The 21,720-nt window shown below is 65.7% G+C and overlaps 1 protein-coding gene across 3 annotated transcripts; it reads right to left on the bottom strand.

Annotated features, from left to right (window-relative positions):
• Positions 1-3,537: 3,537 nt before the first annotated feature.
• On the bottom strand, positions 3,538-20,195 carry TPPP (tubulin polymerization promoting protein). 3 transcript variants are annotated; one of them, XM_051841622.2, is made up of 4 exons: positions 19,989-20,195; positions 11,855-12,175; positions 6,699-6,852; positions 3,538-6,601 (listed from the first exon to the last, which is right to left on the bottom strand). In XM_051841622.2, the coding sequence occupies exons 2-4, from the start codon at positions 12,169-12,171 to the stop codon at positions 6,407-6,409; spliced, it is 666 nt and encodes a 221-aa protein (XP_051697582.1). In that variant the 5' UTR covers positions 12,172-12,175; positions 19,989-20,195; the 3' UTR covers positions 3,538-6,406. The 3 variants fall into 3 exon arrangements, with proteins under 3 accessions (XP_051697582.1, XP_051697581.1, XP_051697580.2); XM_051841621.2 differs by having other exon boundaries at positions 19,979-20,194; XM_051841620.2 differs by lacking the exon at positions 19,989-20,195 and adding an exon at positions 16,560-16,715.
• Positions 20,196-21,720: the final 1,525 nt, after the last annotated feature.

Genomic DNA, 21,720 nt, shown 5'->3' with positions numbered 1-21,720 from the left:
GAAGAGCTGTCTCTCACTGTCTCTGGTTTTGGAAGACATAGCTGGGCTTCTCTGATGGTGGCCATGTCCAGAAGCCGCCGTGGGTGTCACTCGGCTGGAAGATGTGTCGCACAGGGTGAGGGTGGTGGTCTGTGGTCGGCAGGCAGCTGAGCTAAGTACTGAGATTTTAGTGTTGAAGCTCGTGGGAAAGGATCGCCACACAGCCGTTACGTTCATCTTGTCAGGTTGTGTCGAGCATCGTGGAGTAGTTTCAGCACTGTTTGTTTGTTTGATTTTTAAGATTTATTTATTTATTTGAAAGAGTTACATGGAGAGAGGAGAGGCAGAGAGAGAGAGAGGTCTTCCATCCGATGGTTCACTCCCCAGTTGGCCGCAACAGCCGGAGCTGCGCCGATCCAAAGTTAGGAGCCAGGAGCTTCTTCCAGGTCTCTCATGTGGGTGCAGCGGCCCAAGCACTTGGGCCATCTCCACTGCTTTCCCAGGCCACAACAGAGAGCTGGATCGGAAATGGAACAGCCAGGTCTTGAACCGGTGTCCACATGGGATGCCGGTGCTTCTGGCCAGGGCATTAACTCACTGTGCCACAGTGCCGGCCCCTCAGCCACCGTTTCTTAAAATTCCTTACCTGACACAGTCTCTGCACCCCCCCCCCCCAGGCCATCCCCAGGGTCACCACCCTTTGTCCTCTGCATGCCCCCGTGGCTTCCTGTGCCACCCTGGTGCGAGGCCTGAGTGACCCTCAGCAGCACAGTGACACGTGTTGTCGTCCTAAAGCTGGCGTCTTCCTGTGTGCACCCCTGAGCCTTTAACTCCCTGGGTGGCCCTGAAGGTCCCCTGTTTTTCTCTGCATTGTTCTTACCTGTTTGCAGCAGTTATTTGTAGAATTCTGAGTAGCAGTGTTGTGGGTGTTCCTCTCCATTTTTAATGGTGTCTTTTGATTAAGAAAAATATTTTAAAAAATTTTATTGGGGTGCCGACGCTGTGGGGTAGCAGGTAAAGCCACCGGCTGCTCCACTTCCGATCCAGCTCTCTGCTATGGCCTGGCAAAGCAGTGGAAGATGGTCCAAGTGCTTGGGCCCCTGCACCCACGTGGGAGACCCAAGTGAAGCTCCAGGCTTCGGATCGGCACAGCTTCGGCTGTTGTGGCCAATTGAGGAGTGAACCATTGGATGGAAGACTTCTTTCTCTTTCTCTCTCTCTCTTTCTTTCTTTCTCTTTTTTTTTCTCTCTCTCTCTGCCTTTCCTTCTCTGAGAAACTCTTTCAAATAAATAAATCTTAAAAAAAAAAAAAAAAAGATTTATTTGAGAGGCAGAATTACAGACAGAAAGAGGTCTTCCATCGACTGGTTCGCTCCCCAAATGGCTGCAGCAGCTGGAAGTGAGCTGATCCGAAGCCCATAGCCAGGAGCTTCTTCCAGGTCTCCCATGTGGATTCAGGGGCCCAAGGACCTGGGCCATCTTTCACTGCTTTCCCAGGTGCATTAGCAGGGAGCTGCATTGGAGATGGAGCAGCTGGGATCCAAACTGGTGCCCATTTGGGATGCTGGTGCTGCAGGCTTAGGCTTAACCTACTGTCCCCAGCGCTGGCCCCGAGAAAAACCTGTGACTTCAGTGTGGTCCAGTCTGCCTGCCTCCTGGGGTAAAGCATCTTCAGTCCCTATCCGCTGCTCTGGAGCTGCGGGATCTGCTCATCGGTACCTGGGTTCCTGGCTGTGGCTCCTCCAATGAGCTCACTCCTGGCCAGCAGCCACGGGGTAGCCCCTGGGGGGGGCGACCTCTAGGGAGGGGCGGGGCTGAAGGTCCTGTGAGGGGAGAGCCAGGAAGCTCCTGCCTCCCACGCCTCGTAGCATCCCTGGTAACAAACTGGTGAGTGTGAGTCAGTGTATCTCGGAGTTCTTTGACCCCAGGGATGGACATCTGGGGTTGGTGGGGGGCAGCCTTGAGGGCTGAGCCCCGCTGTTGGGGTTTGCGCCCCTGGGGTGTTGAGCCGCTTGGGGCCGCTCAAATACAGACCATGCTGAGGTCTAACTGGGCTCAAGCTGCAGAACTGCCCGCCTCGGTCACAGAAGTGCCGTGTGCTGAGCACGCTACTTCTGTCGTCACAGCCGTGAGACCACGCTGCTGTGTCGGTGTTGTGCCTGGATGGGTTGTGAGTTGTGAAGGTCAGGTTCACTGTACACAAGTCAGTTACCCCAGTCCCTCTCACTGTCCCCCACATGCCAGCCCCCCGCCCCAGTATCTTGGCCCAATCCTGAGCCAAAGTCTCAGGAACTGAGGCCATTTGGGGTGCGGTGCAGGGGAGCTGTGGCCGCAGTTGCTGCGTCACGAGGTCCAGAGCCCGTTCCCCCCGGTGGACCCCAGCGTGGTGGAGCGGCTGAGGAAGTCTGTCGCCACTGAGCTGCCGGGGCTCCTCCGCTGTGGCTGCGCGGCCCGGCCCTGTCCTCGGGAGTTGGTTCCTGCAAGGTATGTGTCTCTGGATGGCCTAGTTTGCAGGTTTTTGGCACGAGCTTCATGGTCTTTCAGTGGTCTCATGGCTTCAGCATTTGAGGTCTCGTCTCTGGCAGAGGTGTGGCAAGGCCCAGCAGCCTGGGGCAGGCATTGGAGGCGGGGAGTGGGCCAGCCTCTAGCTGCTCCCACACGGAGGACACCAGGCAGCCCTAGCCTGGTCCTGCCCACAGGGAGGTCCTCGCTGAGCCATGTCCAGACGGACCTACTGGGCGGGCCCAGACCCGGCTCCCCGCCTTGCCTGCCTCTCCATCCCTCAGCACACCACCCCTTCACGGCGTCTGCTCCCCGCCCGCACCCCTTGGTAGCAGGCGTCTGAGTGTCTCGCTCAGCCCATCCCCTCAGAGGCCAGGCTGTGTCTGCGTCTCCATTTCTTTGTATTTCCAGGCACGCTGAGGTGAGGGACTTCCTGGGCAGAAAATGGTGCTGGCTGCGCTGTCCCTCCTGGACCGTGTTTTGGATCTGCCCCACTGTGCTGTCCTGCTCGCGGGTCTTCCCACTCCACTGTGCTTCTCTGCTGCGTGCAAGCTGTACACTTGGCTTTGCTTTATTAGGAGAGTTTCTTCCATCCTGCTGTCACCCACCTCCTGAGAACGTGAGTGACAGGGCCCAGGAGTCCCCTCCCCCCCGGCACTCCCAGCCATTTCCTCTGGGCCACGACCGCACTGGGAGTCCACGTCTGTTGGCACATTTCCTGTCTGTCTGAAAGTGGCTTCATTTCATCCTCATCTTGGGAAGGGGTTTCCTGCCCCTGTTGATGACACTGCCCTGTTCCGGGCACTGCTGTGGTCGTCCACGGTGTGGCTTACCTCCTGTGAGTTAAAGACCCCTCCTCCCTCCCATGCTCCCCCGACTCCCCCAGGGCTGCCCCTGAACCAGACCTGGTGTCGAGCCTGACAGATGCTGGTCCCTCCGCCCCTCCTGCACTTGGGCCTGCAGCCGGCAGCACTAGGCTCCCCAGGACCAAGACAAGCCCCAGCCCCGAGGAGACGCCACGCTCACGCCGTCCTGCAGGCTCCAGAGGAGACAGGCCAGGCTGTAACACCTTTAATTCACCACTTTACCACGTTGACACACAGTACACCAACAGCAGACACGAGCGGTGTGCGCAGACACGAGCTGTTTCATGAAGGGCTGCAAGCGAGACCCTGGCCCTCGTCCAGAGGCGGCACGACGCCTTGCACCAGTCGCTCCTGGTGGCGGTGTGCCTGTCACGCACACTGCCCAGCGCACTGCTGAAGTGCTGTGCGCAGCGCTCCCCAGCGCTGACAAACCCGTGCAAAAATAGAGTGCTGATATATGTATAAAACTCTGCTTCCCTTTCTCAGAAAGAACTTAGTGCAGACTAGCAGTAGCATACGCTCACTTTCAACTCCCTTTCAGGTTCTGTTGCGCAGGGGTCTTTGTCACTTGCCGTGGTTTAGTCTTTAAGAGGGCTGAAGGAGGAGTTAACTTAAGCATTGCTAAGTGCCTGTCGTATTCCCAGCCCGCCCCACCAGGGTCCAGGAGTTGGTCATGAGTGCTGGGAGGACACTGTAGCTCTGAGCTGTCGTCAGCAGGTGACCGGGAACCCCCCATGGCATGGGGTGCGGCAGAAAATGAACTTAGGCAGCAGGCTTTCTGGGTGCGGGGGCCAGGGGCCGTGACTTCTGTTACCCCTCTCTACTCCAGTTGTGCAGATGCAGCTAAACACTGTGGCCGCGTGCCAGTAATTCAAAACCAGGCGGCTGGAGAGCCCACGGCGTGCCCTGAGCTGGCAGCCCCTGGGCCCGGGGGTGGGGCACACAGGCATGTGGGGAGGAGACGGGGTGGCTGCGGGTACCATGCGCCCACGTTTGCTGTGAGGAACTCTTCAGAGCGGGACACAGAAAAGGTAGAGTGCTCCAGTGTAAGTGAGGCCCTGGCTGTGGGCTGAGACGTGGCTGTCCCAGCCGACACTGCCCGCTGTGCCATAAATAGAAATAAATAGGCGCTCTGGGAGAACGCGCGCTCAGCAACTCCTGCCTCACCGCCGGGTGCCGGAGCGCCTGCCGCACCATGGCTCCTGGAGAACAGGGCTGTCCCCTCCTGACAGACCTGCCCCGGTCTCCTGGGCTGCATGTAATTCTGTTTTGGCCAGGGTTTGTAGAGCTGTTTGGCATTGCATGCACGCACACACACGCACACACACACATTCGTGCATTTGTAACACTGACACACCAAGGCGGCAGGTGACTGCACAGTGCACACTGACGGGAGTCTGGGAGTCAGAGTTGGGGGCCTGGCTGGGGCGCATCCTGTCCTGGCCCACATGTGTCTGAGTGGCCTGCGTGTGGGGTGGGGACGCCTAGGGGGGCTGACGGAGCACTCGGCTCCCCTCACAGAACCCACAGCCATCGGGGTGCGCTCAGGCTGCCATCAGGGCCTGACGTGGGCGGCCCTGCCGCTCAGCCTGCTCCAGCCAGCTGTGGGGTGCCCTGCGGGGGCTCCTCGGCTGGGACCCAGCATCCTCACATGCCCCAGGGAGCTGGCCCTGGGAGCACCCCTTCCTGCTGCATGGTGGGGACCCTCCAGTGCCACTGTTTGATGTGATGGGGGGGGGGGGCAGACTGCCCGGGAGTAAAAGCGAAGGAGAAGAGCGGCCTTGGGACCAGGATGCTGGGCAGGGCAGTGGACGAGGGTGGGGGAGCAGCCACGTTCAGTGGCCACTGCACAAGGCCTTTTGCTCCCTCAGGCCGTGGCTGAATGATTAACACTGTTCACCTGCAGGTCTCAGGGAGGGCAGGAGGGCAGGGAGCAGCCAGGCATCGCCTCTAAGAGGAGCCGGAGGCCCGGGATGCCGCACCTCAGCAGGGAGCCGCCTGCCGGGCCCAGCAGCCCACTGCGCCTGTCCAGAGAGGACTGCTGTGCTCAGCCTTCCAGGGCTCTGTGGCCACACGCAGGCACACTCTCCGTCAAGGGGACTATGGCAGTGAGGGGGGTAGCTCCGCTGTTGACTTGTGCTATGGGCCAGGCACGTGTGCAGGAACCCGGGGCCCTGCCCTGAATGGCCATCTGCCCTGGACAGTCAGCAGTGGCCACGTGGCTCGTGGGAGGCCTCCCCAAGCTCCAGCAGGGCACACGTGAGGCTGAGGCCGTGTTCGTGCAAAGGGACAGTTGCTGTGGGGGCACTGGGACAGGGTGGCCCGTGCTGCCCGCCCCGGGGCCCTCCTCGTGTGCGGAGCCCTGCACTGCACACATCCCAGAGAGGATAGAGGCAGCTGCTGCTCACAAGGGGGCTTCAGAGAGAGACCCCGAGGCAGGGACGGGCTCCACGCTGTGGGCGGCCGCTGGGCTGCACTGGCTGCCGCCTCGTCTCACTTTCCAGGAGCTGCGAGTGCCGTGGCTGCTCCCAGCGCAGACCTGGTCTATAGGCATGCACGTGCACACGTGTGAACACGTGTGTACGTGTGTGCCCCGCCGACCAGCACAGCTGCCATGTGGCCCCTGCCCTGGAGAGCACGAGGAGCCCTCGGTGTCCCGGGCTCACAGACGCCGCCCACATCTTGTCCATGGCTGATGCCCTTGTGCTGTAGCCCGTCAGCTCCCGAAAGGTCGCTGCAGTGAGGTCAGTGTGGCCTCTGGTAGGGTGTCGTTCTTGTCCCCACGCCCGCCGGCTCTTTGAAACGCTGCCGTTACCTGCAGACCAAGTGGCCAGGGTGCTGGCACCAGGAGCAGCAGCTGTCTGCTCCCAGCTCAGGGCGAGGGAGGCGAGGGAGGCAGGGTTGGTGAGTGAGGGCCTGAGCCTAGGGTGTGAGATGGGGTGCTGGGCTACACCCCAGGCGCCCCTGTGCCCAGACGAGCGCAGGAATGTAATGAAGGGTGACGAGACGCGGTCCTGCTCCCAGGACACCTGCGGAGCTGCGGGCACTGGCGCGGAGCACTACTTGCCCCCCTGCACCTTCTGGTCATAGGTGCCCGCGTGCTTGTAGCCGGGCACGTAGCCTGACTCATCCACCAGGTCCACACGGCCAGCCTTGCCTTTGCCCTTGCCCGACTGGTCGAAGCGTTCCTTGTGGGAGCCAGTGAACTTGGTGGTGTCGGTGAGCCGGGACACTGTGGGCGATGACACAGCTTTCTGCAGACACAGGAGGAGAAGGGGTGTGGGCCTGGGGGACTGGGCCTGGGGCCCAAACTGTCAGTGCGCCAAGTCCTGCCCCGGCCCCGCCCCTTACCGTGACCCCCGAGATGATGGGCGCGCGGCCCTCCACCAGCCGGTGCACCTCGCGCACGGCCTCCTCGGCGCTCTTGTCCTTGAAGCGCTTGCGGGCGAGCTCCTCCAGCGCCTCCTGGAACTGCTCGAAGGTGATGGTCCTGCAGGCCTTCCCCCTGTAGGGACAGGGCGGGAGGTGAGCCCCTGCGGCCCAGGGAGATCACAGGCAAGCGCTGGGGTCAGCGGTACGAGGGGCTGCTGTGAGAGCAGCCTGGGGCCTGCAGGGGGCTGGGGCTGGGAGCAGCTGGGCGGGATGGAGCTGTGTGTCCCCTGTCACTGCCTGCTGGCTCGCACTTCACCCACAGTCCTCCCACCGGGGTCATCCTGCTCGTTTCAGAGGGCTCTGAGCTGCTGCTTTGGCTTTGGTAGCTGCACTAGAGGAGCATGTTTTTATTTTGATTGGATCTGTCCCAGCCGGTCTCAACTGGAGAGACTGTCGGAGCAGGAGGCTCAAGTCGGATGGGGGCTCCGGCACTTTCCAGGGAGCCCAGCGGGCCACTAACAGCCAAATGGCTGAACCCTGCAAGTGCGGGGTCCTGAGTGGCCCCAGCCAAAAGATGGCTGCCTCAGTGGAACCCCAGAGAGGTCTCCATGAAGCCCCTGAGCAGAGCACCCAGCTGGAAAGCAGTGTTGAGAAGCAGGAGCCACCGTGGAGCAAGGCCAGAGGTCTAGAGCGCCCCAGGACCCCACCTGGGCAGCCTCTCCATCCGGAAGCAGCTGGATCACTCTCCAGCCACAACCTGAAGCAGGTTCTAGGACACCCAGAAGGAAACCTCTGACTGGGTGTTAGGCAAAGATTTCTTAGAAATGACACCAACACAGTAGTCGCACAGTCAAAACAAGTGAACTGGACTTCAAAATGTCACAAACCACACTCTTAAGACACAATTATGGGGACCAGCATCGTGATGTAGCAGGTAAAGCCGGGGCCTGCAACGTCTGAATCCCATCTGGGCGCTGGTTCGAGTCCTGGCTGCTCCACTTCAGATCCAGCTCTCTGCTGTGGCCTGGGAAAGCAGGGAAGACGGCCCAAGTGCTTGGGCCCCTGCACCCACGTGGGAGACCCTGATGAGGATCCTGGCTCCTGCCTGGCCTGGCCCTGGCCTGGCCACTGTGGCCATCTGGGGAATGAATCAGCGGATGGAAGGTGGGTGGATAGGTGCGTGTGCGTGTGCGTGTCTGTGTCTTCCTTCCTCTGTGTAACTCGGGGTGGGGGGGGACACCGTTAGGACTGAAGACAAGGAAGGGGTGAAGCACCTGATACTGCAGCAGGGAAGCAGGATACTGGGCCCAGACCCTCGCCACAGAGGCTGTGCCAGGGACACAGTCCAAGTCCACAGCGGGTCTGGCCCACAGACGGCTCGGGGGGGGGGGGTGCAGCACCCATGGAGCCCAGCAGCCACCCCAGGCCTGATCAGACCAGAGAAACCCAAGTGTGGGCCCGGGGTCATCACAGCTGCACTGACAACCACTGGGCTCTAGAACCCGCCCACTCGGCAGTGAGGGGGCAAGGCAGTGGCCAGCGTGGACACTGCTCTAACTGCTGCCTGGAGGGCTCGCACACCCCCCACGCCCGTGTCCTCACCCCTACCTGCAGGGCTCGCACACCCCCACGCCTGTGTCCTCACCCCTACCTGCAGGGATCGCACACCCCACGCCTGTGTCCTCACCCCTACCTGCAGGGATCGCACACCCCACGCCTGTGTCCTCACCCCTACCTGCAGGGATCGCACACCCCACGCCTGTGTCCTCACCCCTACCTGGAGGGCTTGCACACCCCCACGCCTGTGTCTTCACCCCTAGCTGGAGGGCTCGCACACCCCCCACACCCGTGTCCTCACCCCTACCTGGAGGGCTCGCACACCCCCACGCCCGTGTCCTCACCCCTACCTGCAGGGATCACACCCCCCCACGCCCGTGTCCTCACCCCTACCTGCAGGGATCACACGCACCCCGTGCCTGTGTTCGCCCTACCTGAGGGCTCACGCACCCCACGCCCGGGTCTTGGAGCCAGGACAGAGCTGGCTGCAGCCCTGTCAGGCACGTGTTTGAGTCCTGTCTCACATCTCACACCTCCTACGGTGGTGGGAGCTATGCCTGGAACATTTGGGTTTTTTTCTTTTTTAAACTGAGTTCTTTTGGTAGCATTGGGAGGGGAGGGCAGAGAGGGCCTGGCTGGGCCAAGGAGGGGCCCCTGCACACCCTGCAGGACAGGGCCCACGGGTCAGGCCGGGCCGCCGGAGAGCAGGTGCCTCTGTCCTGGGCGGCGGGAGTGCCTGCTGCATCCTAGAACGTGAGCCGCAGGAGGCTGGTAGCTTCCTGGGGGCACCGAGTCTGGGGAGCACTGGGCCTTGATTGGCATCAGCTGGGCCGTCCTTCCTCCCAGGCTCGGGGTGTGGCCCCGAGGCCCCAGGCCTCACAGGCACTCCCTGGCTGTGCCCCCAGCCTGCTGACCACAGTGCAGCACCAGGCTGTGCACCAGGGTGCGGCACGGCTGGTGGAGGGGAGACACAAGGGCTCCTCCACTGCAGGCCACGCTCAGGGCGGGGGGCTGGACACTGGCTCTCCCGCACACTGTGCAGCCGGCCGACCCTGGGCACCCCGTGATCTCGGGGAGAGGGAGCCCCAGGTGCCTGTGTCCAGAGCAGTTCAGGAGGCAGGTGCTGGTCACAGGTCCCCTGGGGCCTCCGCCCCCCTCCCCCCATCAGTGTCCTGTGGGTCTCCCAGGAACCCATCCAGGCTGTGGCGCTCAGACGTGAGAGCCAGAGGTGCCCCACAGGAAGCTGGGATCCCGCACAGGTGTGGGGCTGCTGGGGACAGAGGACGACGAGGAGCTGCCCTGTCTCTGCTGCCCACCTTGGACCAATGGCTCTGGCTTCTGGCTGGAGGTAGGTCCAGCGGCTTGGGTCACTGTCCTCGGGCACAGGCCTCTCAGTGCTGCCCCGGGCGGCCACTAGAGGGCCCCAGAGAAACGGGAGCGGGACTCCAGCCCAGGAGAAGCGCCCAGCACCCTGGAGTCTGAGGCCAGCTTGTGGCCGAGAGGTGGAGCCTGGGGGTAGAGGTTGGGGGTGGGGTGGGGTGGGCCTGGCTTTTTTCAGACAGGCAGATGTCAGAGCTGCCCCCAACACCCCAGCAGGGGCTCTCCTGACCTCCGGTCCGCCCCTGGGCACAGATGGCCCCCACCCATGCGCCTTTGTTCAGAGGTGGTGGCGGTGTGTGGGTGCAGAGCAGGCCTGGAGCACAGACCCCGCCTAGCTCTCCCCCTGCACCCCTGCAGGCCAGGGCGAGGCCGCGGACCCTTGCTCAGGATCCGGGGGCACAGGCTGGGACCGGTAGGCACACACATGCACACACATGCACACAGAGGTGGCATCCCCGGCAGCCCTGCCTGGGCGTGTGGGCGGGGTCTGCCCGCAGTGGTCTTCAGCGGCGAGAAGTGTGTTTGAAACCCGGCGCATAGTAACAGCCAAACAAGCAACTGCGGCCATGGCGACCGGGCCTCAACAAAGGCCGCAGATGCCCCGGCTGGCACGCGGCCCACGCAGCCACGGCAACCACTGGGAAACAGACGCTGGCGTCTCTCTCCCCAGCTGGCGACTTCCCGGAGGTACCTGAGCGACCCTTCCCCAAGACAGAACAGGCACAGCCCTGCCCTTCCTGGCAGCTCTGCCGCCTCCCTGCGGGACCCCACCCATTCCCTCCTGGAACCTTCTGCACGCCGGGAGGACCCTCGGGCGGGTCCAGGCCAGCACCTGCAGGGGGACAGCACGGTCCACGGCGTCCCCTCAGCCCAGGCGCCTGCCCGGCTGCATGCCCGGGCTGCCGTGGCCTGGGTCCCTCCCGGCTCAGACACAGCTCACGGCCTCAGGTCCCTGAGTCCCAGCACGCCAGGGAACCAGGTGAGAACACACGTCGCACACGTGTGTGGGGGGGTGGCGGCTGGAAGGCCACTCTGCAGGAGGAACAGCACCCTGACAGCGGGGGGTGGTGTCTGGCCCGGCCTGAGCCAGTCTTGCCCGCCTCTGCTCCCAGGCCCAGGCTCCCACATCTGCTGCTGTCCTGGCTGCACTGTCAATCAAGGGAAGCCACGCCCAGGGGTGCAGGGAGAGGCTGGGTCCAGCCCACACCCACTGCAGCCACAGGAGCAGCTGCAGGACCCAGGATGTTCAAGGCTGGGGTCAGCAGAGGGCCCGGGCCACCCCTTGCGAGGCCACCTGGGGGCAAGGGCCTGCTCTGCCTGGGCGGTGTTAATGGGGCCCCGCCCACCCCACGAGGCGGCACACATCCCCTTGGCCCAGTGAGAACTCGGCACCAGGACCAGGGCAGTGCTCTGGTCACGTGGGCCCAGCTGGGAGCACAGAAGACAGGCTGCTGGTACCATCCCCAAGCACAGCTTCCCAATCCCAAGACCCCCTCTGCCCGCAGTGCACGGGCGTCCAGGCTCGTGTGGGCCCAGCCTCCTCCCCCAGGGCCTCTCCGCTTCCCAGAGGACAGGCGGCCCCTCCCTGGCCAGTGCTCGGTCACCCTGGCCCACCACAGTGATGGCTGCCCCTCGGCATCAGGGTGGGCAGGGCAGCGAGGAGGCGTGGCACCTGGGGTGCCTGTGTGACAGCTGGAGGCCACGCCCACAGAGCATGCCACATACCCGGGCCGAGACGGGCACAAACGGGCTGGAAGAGCCATTGGGCAGGGCAGCGGGGACAGCGTCACTGTTCTCAGGTGTGAGGGCATCAAGGCAGGCAGGGAGAACGTCCTTGAGCCTCGGGGATGCTGGGGTGACGGGAGGGAGGGGTGCAGGGCCTCCGGGAACTGCATGGAATCGAGGAGAAGGCGTGTACGCGCCGTGCACGCCATCCCCGCCGAGCCTGCAGGTGCACACCAGGGCTCTGCTCTGCAACGGAGGCCTGGGGTGCAGGGGCCAGGGTGGGCACGTGCTATCCTGGCGGGCACTGTGGCTTAGCACACAGCCCAGTAAGTCCAGAATGCCCCGGGAGCCCCACAGCCTCTCTGAGCCTGACTTCTGGGCCAGCTCAGGCCAAGCCAACCCAGCCAGGGGGCTCGGGAGTGGGCCTGGGCCCTGAGAGCCGCCGGGCTGGGACACAGCACGCGCACACTCACTTGATCTTGCTGAAGACGATGTCCACGTCGGTGACCGTCACGTTCTTCCCGTCAATCACCTGGCAGTCCCGGCACAGCTTGGACCAGTTCTTGCCGTGCATCTCCTTCCCGGTGGCCCTGGTGTCCCCATGGACCGCAAACCGGCGGAAGGCTTCCTCCAGGGCGCTGAGCTCTGGGGCCGCGGCAGCCGCCCCCTCAGGGCCACCGTCAGACTCCAGAGACAGCCTCTTGGCTGCCTTGTCCTTTGTGGGGTCCCCTGGGGACTTGGGGGGTGTCTTGTTGGCGGCTTTGGCTGCCTTGGCCTTGCTGTCAGCCATGATGCTGGGGAGGAGAGAGGAGACGTGAGTCCCAGCGCCCTGCACTGCGGGGCTGCAGGCTGTAACCCGGAGCCAGGCTGCTAGACAGCGGGGCGCTGTCCCTCCCAGCACCTCGGCGTGCTGGCGACAGCAGATCCTGTGCCTGCAGCCACGGGGCCCCCAAAGCCACTCCCGCTCCGCCACGTTCCCAAGGCGGCCTTCTCGGGGAGGGGCCATGGCCACTCTCACCCTCAGCACTGAGCCATGTGCTGGGAGGGGAAGTGGCCCCCATGTGGGTTGTCCTAGAGCCCAGTGTGTGCAGTGGACAGCTCTCTGTGGACTTGGAAGTGGCCGTCCCCACAGGACTAAGAGGGCCATGCTGCTCCAGCTGGGCTCACCAGGGCCTCGGGGATGCATGTAGCTACATCTGACTACGCAGTCCCCTGCCCCCATGGCCAGCCAGCCAGACTCAACAGGCCTGGCCAGTTCGGCCCCCAGGGTGGGGCTTCCCAGGGCTCCTGAGGTCCTCGAAGGGTGCCCACAGCCCTGGGAAGCCGGGTTCTGGCCACAGCACAGCCCTCCTCTTGGGGACCTGTGGTGTGCACAGTCCACACACAGCCAGCACCACCCTGGGGGAGGGGGGCCCGGCCCCACCCAGCCCCCTTCCCAGGAGTGGCACAGAAAGTGTGAGGTGGCCTCCAGCAAGTCAGGGACTGCACTGCGGCGTCTGATGCACGAGTACCAGCCCCACTTCCCGCCCGGCTTCCTGCTGCCGCACAGCCTGGGAGGCAGTGGCTGACCTGGGCCTGACGAGGACCTGGGCCCCTGTCGCCCATGGGAGCGCTGGGTGGAGCTGTGGGCATCTGGGGAGTGAACCAGCAGACAGAAGCTCCTTGTGGCTCACAAGCATTTTTTAAAAGAAAGCTTTGCACCTCAACCCCCAGACCCCACAGCGGGTGGCAGGTGGCCGGTGGGGCCAGGGGGACAGCAGGCCCCACCCCCCTGCCTGGGGGTGGGGCAGGGCCAGGGGGACAGCAGGCCCCACCCCCCGCCTGGGGGTGGGGCAGGGCCAGGGGGACAGCAGGCCCCACCCCCCTGCCTGGGGGTGGGGCAGGGCCAGGGGGACAGCAGGCCCCACCCCCCTGCCTGGGGGTGGGGCAGGGCCAGGGGGACAGCAGGCCCCACCCCCCGCCTGGGGGTGGGGCAGGGCCAGGGGGACAGCAGGCCCCACCCCCCGGCCTGGGGGTGGGGCAGGGCCAGGGGGACAGCAGGCCCCACCCCCGGCCTGCCTCGCTCGGACTCTGAGCCAGCAGCAGGTGCTCTGTGCGCAGCCCCGCCCACTTGGCGACGAGACTGCTGCAGGCTATAACAGGAGGACTGGACAGGACCACGGAGGCCCTGCCTTTTGGGGACGCAAGGGGACCCAGGCCATAAGCACAAGGACAGCTCCAGTGAGGGACCACACACGCGCCAGTCTGCAGAGGGAGCAGGGACGGCCAGGGCCCTGGCCACGCCCTGAAGGGAAGCACCTCCCACTGGGCACTTTCACACCCACGTCCACCGCCTGCAGCTGGACACTGAGGACGTCTGCTGGGTGAGGGCTCGGGGGCTCGGCCCCTGCCCCGCGGGGACACAGCCCACAGGGGCCTGCACAGGACCCCTGGCTGCCACCCAGCCGGGGAGACGGCCAGCAGCTGCCCAGACCACCATGGGCCTGGGAGGGCAGTCTGGGAAAACGAGAGTTGGCAGGCGTTCTGAGGGCTCCGCTCCTGGGCCTGGAACATCCCGCACGGCCACAGCCACAGGACCAGGCTCCACGGCAGGAGCCAACAGGCGCCCTGGGTCCCAGGCTGTGCGCAGGGTGGTGCTGAGGCTGTCCTGGGACACAGAGGTGGCCAGCTCTGTCCTAGCTGTCCTAGCTCTGGTTCTGTTGCCCTGAGTGAACAATCCCTCAAACACAGGGAGGACTAAGCAAAGAGGACACGATGCCTCCGGCCGCTGTGCGCTCGGGACCAGCAGAGCTGTGGGGAGGGCGCGGTGGGACACAGGACACAGCCCAGGGCACTTGGGGGGTGTGCGCATGTGTGCTTGTGCATACACGCGGTGTCCACAGGTGTGTGCATCCCCATGCGTATATGCACGTGTCTACAGGTGTGTGCATCTGCACACGTATCTGCTCATGTGTGCACACGTGTCTACAGGTGTGTGCATCAGCACACGTATCTGCTTATATGTGCGCACGTGTCTACAGGTGTGTCTGTTCAGGTGTATGCATGTGTGCACACGTGTCTACAGGTGTGTGCATCAGCACACGTATCTGCTCATGTGTGCACACGTGTCTACAGGTGTGTGCTTCCGCACACGTATCTGCTCATGTGTGCACATGTGTCTACAGGTGTGTGCATCTGCACATGTGTGCACATGTCTACAGGTGTGTGCATCAGCACACGTATCTGCTCATGTGTGCACACGTGTCTACAGGTGTGTGCGTCTGCACATGTATCTGCTCATGTGTGTGCATGTGTGTCTGTGCGTGCACCTGTGTGCACGTGTCTACAGGTGTGCATGTCTGTGCACGTATCTGCTCATGTGTGTGTCTACCTGTGTGTGCATGTCTACAGGTGTGTGCATCTGCACACTTATCTGCTCATGTGTGCGCACGTGTCTACAGGTGTGTGCATCTGCACATGTATCTGCTCATGTGTGTGCGCATGTCTACACGTGTGTGCATCTGCACACGTATCTGCTCATGTGTGTGCATGTGTGCCTATGCATGCACCTTTGTGTGCATGTCTACAGGTGTGCATGTCTGTGCACATATCTGCTCGTGTGTGTCTGTACCTGTGTGTGCATGTCTACACGTGTGTGTGTGCACATATCTGCGCATGTGTGTGCATGTGCGTGTGTAGCTTCCTTACACTCGTGTGGACATGAGGAGAATGGGCTTAAACAGAAACAGCGTTCTGACGGACAGTGAGTGCTCCCTCCCCCCCGGCCCCCTCCACACTCCTGTACCAGCAAAGTGAGCCCCCTCTAGCTGTGGGGCCCCACTCCCAGGAGGGGTCCTGCCCTCGCCAGGTGTGTGTCCCACATGCCCACAGTGGGTCTGTGCTCCTGCCCCAGACCCCGGAGCTGAGGCCCCTTGCCACAGGACGAAGACTTTGCTGCCGGGGGAGGCAGGGACTCTGGGCTGCCCCCACCAGGGACTTCTGAGTTACCTGATTTGCATGTTCCAGGAGGCCTGGGGGAGGGCGGGAGAGGCCCGGGTGGAATTACAGCCATCAGGGCCAGGAGGGGCACTGCCCTGGGGAGCAGTTTCGCAGGTGGCACCCCTGCCCCCAGAAGCTGGGCCTCAGAATGAGTCTCCCTGGCCTCCCGGCCCCGAACACCTGGTACAGACCCACAGGGACAGGACGGGGACCTCGGGAGGACTGGTGTGGGGTCAGCGGGGCCAGCTGCTGCTCTAGAGGCAGCCTGGGTGCCTTCCTGGCCCCTGTCCTGGGGTGGGACCTGCCCTGAGCCTGAGGCGCCTTACCCAAGCTCCCCTGCCTCTTGGTGACCAGGTGTCCCTCCCCCTCTGCCCCCCCCCCCCCGCAGCCCTGCCCCTCCCTGGGGCCGAGAAACCCTGCACGACACAGTCCTGAACTGCCTGCCTGATGCCCATGTGGGATGAGCCCACCAGGGGGAGGGAGGCTGCTCACTCCCATGCCCCCACATAGCAGCAAGGGCTCCGGGGGTGGCCAGGACCACGCTCACCCCAGAACAGCCCAGAGGTCAGTGGGATCCGGGGTGACCAAGGCTGTAGAGCCAGGCTGCCGGCTGCCCTGCTCTGAACTCCCGAAGCCCCAGCCCAGACCCCAGGATGGCCCGACTGCACCCAGGGTCTCCCTAAGCACCCCTCCCCAACCTCTCTCTCCATTCTCGGGGCTGGGGGCTGGGGGTGGGAGCCAGGGCCAGGGGCTGGCCGGTTTCGGCAGGAACCAGTGTCTTGGGTTGACTGACAGTCACTGTCGGCAGGGGGTAGGGGAGGGAGGGGGCTTCAGGCAGCATAGGAGTCAGAGGGGGCACTCCAGGCAAGTGGGGGGCTCCCAGTGGGGTCCCCAGTTCTCAGCCCCTCCGTCGCTCCCCTGCAAACCCTCAGCCTCAGAGGGGCTTGTGGGGTGGGTACCGCGTGGCCAGGGCCCCCTGCGTCCCTGTCCCTACACTCAGGTGTGTTGGGGCCGCAGCAGGGGCCACAGGGGCCACGGTGGTGCTGAGGGAGACCTCGTGGGCCCTGGGGGTGAGTGCCCTGACCCCACAACAGCCCCGAGCTGAGGGAGAGGAAGGGGAGCGGGGTCCTGGCCGTGGGAGCAGAGGGGACAGGACAGGAACAGCCCCTGGAAGAACCCGGAGCACAGCCCCCGACCCACCTGAGTGAGAGCCGAGCCTGCTGTGGGCACCCAGGGAGGCCTGGGCCGGAAGCGGACGTCACCTCGGCGCTGGCCTCCCTCCTCAGTCCTGGCCCCTGGGACCCGGAGACCCCAGACCCCAGGGGAGGCCCAGCCCTTCTAACGTCAGGGGGAGGCGGGGCTGCAGCCCCAGAGAAACAAAAGCGGCTCAGAGCCGGGCGGGACGGCCCCCACCCTGCGCCCCGGGACACCCGGTGTGAGCGGCCGCTGGCTGCCCCGGGCAGCACAAAGCTGGCATTTTCTGAGTCTGTAGAAGCCCAGGCCGCCGTGCGATGCGGCGCCATCGCCCTGGGCACCTGCGCTGACACAATCACAGAGGCCACAGCCCTTGGGCAGGCGTGACCAGGGCTGCCCGGCCACCCGAGGACCAGAGCCTGAGCCACAGCCGGGTCACCCCACGGGGCCCTTCACCCTGCAAGCACAGCGCGCTGGGGCCTGGAGGGGATTCCTGGGCAAGGAGGCGCCGCCTCTGCCTGCCGAGGAGACGGGGACGGCAGGGACCTGGCCAGAGCCCGTGGCCTGCTGTGGCCTGCCGTGGCCTGCCAGGACCTGTGTCCAGGGTGCTGCTCCTGCCGACCCTCAGCCTGAGCCCCAAGAACGCGGTCGCTTCAGAGGCGACCACGGGGTCCTGGATGCACGGCCAGGGTCAGCAGCCGGCTCCTCACTGCGGGCTGGAGGTGAGGGATTGAGCCCCGAGCTCTCCCCGGTAGCCAGCCTGGTTCCCAGGCTCACCTGTGGAGGACATGGCAACCAGCTGAGTCGGCGGCCTGAGGCCCGCGGTCAGAGTCAGCATCGAGGGTCCTCCCATACCAGCCCCGAGCAGCAAAGAGCACCGGCGGCCACCCAGGTGCCATGCGGGCAGCCAGGCCCTCACGCTCACCCTCTCGCCAGAGGACACCATGGAACCTTCTGGTGGCCGGTCCCTCCCGATGTCAGCCCAGCTGCTGTCCCCGGGCACCCCAGCCGGGGGCCATGTCCACGCCTGCGCCCGCCTGGCTCCAGGTGTTGCTTTCTGCCACAGGTGCACAGGTGGCCCGGGGCAGAGGGCACACAGGGCCAGGGCGGGGCTGGGGGCAGCGGGGAGTGGCGCGGCCCTGCCCACATCCCAGCACTGGACTTTGAGGCTCCGGGCCGGTGTGCATCGTGTGTGACGGCAGGGACGGAAGGGACAGTGCCCTTCAGGGAAGCGACACAGCGGTCAGAGACCGGGCCGGGCAGAGGGTGTTCCAGAGGCCCTGGGGGCTCAGCGGAAGCTTAAAGGAGGCGGCGCCTCGGGGTGGGGAAAGGGGGATAGGCGGATGGCGTGAGACCCTGCCCGGTGGCCTGTTAGAAGCAGCGTGTGACAGGGCACAGAGGGAGCACAGTCCCCCGGGAGGAGCTGGGCACAGCCTCTCACTGGGGACACACGGCCCCGGGCCCTGCACCCCAACAGCCAGCAGCTCCACCCATCAGTGCCAAGAAAGGGACCAGCCAGCAGCCGCGGGAACCGGGTGCAGAACTGCACGAAGCCAGCTCCGGGGACAGCAGCACCGTCTCACGTGTCAAGGCTGAGACCCAGCCAAGGGGGGGTGTGGTGCCGCTGGGCAGGCAGCCCCTCGGGACACCTGCATCCCAGCCCACGGCCCCACTGGTCCCCGCCCGGCTCCATGACTGACCCAGCGCTCTGCCAAGGCCCCGGGAGGCGGCAGGCGTGGCCGGGGTCCCCCGTGGGAGCCCCAGATGGAGTTCCGAGCTCCTGGGTCCAGCCAGGCCCAGCCCTGACTGCCTCTGAGGAGTGACCCAGTGAGGGAAGCTCCCTCCCTCCCTCTCCCATTCTCTCTCTGTTGCTATGCTTCTCAAGTAAGTGAAAACAAACAAACAAACACCAAACAGCGGCCACGCGGAAGCCCGAAAGGCGGTGAGACCGTCGTGGTTAGCAGGACCCTCCGCCCCCCTGCCCCATCCTGGCTCCAGGGACAGAAACCCAGCTGGACCCGGACGCCCAGGGAGACGGCCGCCACCCAGGACTCAAGGTGGGCACCAGCGCCTGAGGGGCCGGACCCCATTCCCCAGCCGCACAGCCCTGGACCAGGGGCCTGGGACAGCAGGAAGTGTGCAGGCTGCGGGGGCTGGAGGGGGGGCCCCGCTTCTTATCAGCCTGGAAGCGGAGACTCCGGAGGCGAGGGGGGCCCAGGTGTCCTCGCTCCAGGCTCGGCACAGGCACACCTCCCCTCCCCCTTCACAGATCCAATCAGAGGAGAAGCCGGTGGCCCGGAAGGCACAGACGTCTTAGACTCCCTTGGAAGCCGCTCCAGTTCCTCCCCTGGGAAAGCGGGCCGGCCGGGACGTGCAGACATTCGATACAGCTCACAGTCGGGGTCACGGCGGATCAGCCCTGAGCCCCAAGAAACACACGGGGCACAGCTGCTGTGCGCTCCCCGGGGCTCCAGCCCTGCCCAGAGCCTGGCTGCAGCGGAGGCCCCCCTGCAGAGGGGCCGGGAGCTGGGGCGCAGGGACGCGGGGGCCCCTCTCACAGAGGCAGCTGGTGTCCTCAGGAGGCCAAGTCCGAGCCCCTGCTGGGCTGGGCCCCGGGCGCAGCTCCACCCCTTCCTCCAGGAAGCCCCTCTCCCCAGGGCGGGTGTGGATTTTCCTGCCCCGGGGCGGCACCTGCCTGGGTGAGGGTTGGGGGTCCCGGGCGGGCTGGCTGGGCTCTGCGGGCTCCCGGCTGCAGGCGGCGCGAGGAGCGCCTCCGCGGGGCGCAGGGCCGGACACCTCCCTGCGGCGCCCAGGTCTGCGGTGCGCCACAGCTGCGGCCGCTCGGCGGCTGGGACCAGGCCCCGCCCGGGCTGGCGCCGCCTCTCCGGAGGAAGCTTTTAATTGTCGGCCTCTCTTGCGGGCGGCGCACGGGCCTCTGCGGTGACGGGGCCTTTAATTTTCTCCGTGAGCGTCGCCTGGGTCGCGCGCGTTTCCCACAATGCGCACGAACGGCCTCGCGCTGCGGCGCAAACACCTGCGTGCGGCAGCCCCGCTGGAGAGCCGCCCGCCCCCGCCGACCTCCGGGGACCCGGCCGCACCGAGCCCTTCCCGGGGCGCGCGCGGGGCCCGGCGGCGCGGCAGCCCAGGGAGGCCTCGGGCGGCGGCCCCGGCTTCTCCGCCGCACGCCCGAAGCCGCCTCGGGACACAAGGAGCCCAGGTCACCGGCGAGGGCCAGGCGGCCCGGGCCCTAGGGACACCGCGCGCAGATCCCGCGGGGGGTGCCGCTCGTCCTCAGGGTCTGGACCGGCCCCAGCCCAGCGGGGACAGCGCGAAGCCCTCGCTCGCTCGCGGGAAACCTGGAACCCAGGGCTCCTGCAGCAGGGCGCTCACCCCGGCTGCGGCGACGGCGCCCGCGCCTCGCTTACCTGCGCGCACCTGTGCTCGCCGCCGCGACCCGGGGGGCGTTCCCGAGGGTTCGGCTCCTTCCGGGCCCGCTATGGCCCGCACCTCCCAGATCTCCAGGCCTCGGCGCCCCTGCGCGCCCCCGGGAGCGGCCTGGGCAGCCCGCAGCCCGCAGCCCGGCGGCTCAGCTCGGGACGCGGTGACGGCAGCGCCGGCGCCTCCGCGACTCGCACGCGCGCGGCCCGGCCCCGCCCCCCGACCGCGCCCCCGCCCCTGGAGCCCGCCCCCTGCCGAGGCCCCGCCCCGGCCCCGGCCTCTCGCCGGCCGGCTCCGCAGGCCCCGCCCCGCCCCGCCAGGCCGCGCCCCGCCAGGCCCCGCCCCGCAGGAGCGCGGAGCGCGGGGAGGCACCGCCTCTGCCTTATAAGGCCGGCTCGGCGGGCGGCGTGGGAACCCGCGACAGGGAGGCTGCGCGGGTGCCCGGCGAGAGGGGGTGCGTTGAGGTCGCGTACGCGGGGGCTGGGCGCTCCCGGAGTGCGGGGCCCCGCGAGACGCGCGTGGAGGAAGCCGAGCGCGGCCACGGCCTCCGGGAGAGGGCGGAGGCGCGGGGACCGCCGTGACGACCCCCGCCCGAGGCCGCTCCCCGCGGGGCCAAAGCGGGCGGCGTCCCGCAGCTCCCCCCTCCCCGCCGAGTGCCTGTGGCGCCTGCTGCCCGCCCAGCCCGCGAAGGTCTTCCCGAAGCCGGCGGGTCGCAGGGCTCGCAGCCGTCAGTCGGAGCTGCTCCAGACGGTTCCGGGCTGGGCTCAGGGTAGCGCCCTTCCAGCTTTGCTGGTCTGTGAGAGCTGCAGGACGCCCCCCCCCGGCAGGGCAAAGGTCACAGGGGGAGGTGGGTGCTGGCATCCCACAGCCCACAGGAAAGGACGGATTTGAGCCTTGGGGCGGGGGCAGATTCACACCCCATTGCCTGGCTTCCTCGGATTCCCTCCGGGTCTGCTTCCACACCAGACCGCCACAGCCTCACGCCTGCCTGATTCTCCCAGAAAGTTCCGCGGCCCAGAGGCCAGGCGGGTCCCAGGCATCGGCCAGCAGGCAGCGGGGAGGCTGCCCGGCTCCCTGGGGCTCAGGTTCAGCCCGAGGCTGGGCGCTGGCTGTGAAAACGTCGCCCTGGCCCACACTCCTCCTCGTCTGCCCAGTCGCGTCTTCCACTTATCTTCTAGAACCTGTACCCGCGCTCCACGCACCGGCAACGGTGCCCCAGCGAGGCTGCAGCCGGTGGTGGCAGCCAGTTTCCGAAGCAGGAAAGTTCTGGATCCTTTGGGAAGGGGAGGAGCGGCTTGTCCCGGGCACTGGGGCGCCCTCAGCACCCTCACCCCCACCCTGAGCCCTGGCTGGCCTGGACACGCCTCTGCCCGGGAACCCACAGCTCAGGAAGGCGCCTGCTGGTTTCCCGGGAGTGACCTTTGTAGCACAGGTGTGCCGCTCCCGACGCAGAGCCCTGGGCTGCCCGCAGAGCTGACCTCTCGTCTCCTCCTGGGAGCCCCAGGTCGGGGCGCCTTTGGCTGGGGCTCTTCCTGCCGTGACTGGACCACTCCAGCCTGCCTCCTCCCGCAGACTCTTGGCTGAATTCGTGTCCAGCCGCTGGGTTTAGGGCCCGGTTGGTCATTCTAAGAGGGTCATCGCCCCAGCTCAGGACCCTGAACTCCATGACAGCCGCAAACTCTCTTCCCCAGCGTCACATCCCGAGGTTCTCGGGGCACCACCCCAGCAC

This window comes from Oryctolagus cuniculus, chromosome 14 (assembly GCF_964237555.1).
Source record: "Oryctolagus cuniculus chromosome 14, mOryCun1.1, whole genome shotgun sequence".
NCBI lineage: Eukaryota > Metazoa > Chordata > Mammalia > Lagomorpha > Leporidae > Oryctolagus > Oryctolagus cuniculus.
This window is presented reverse-complemented; position numbering and strand designations above follow the sequence as displayed.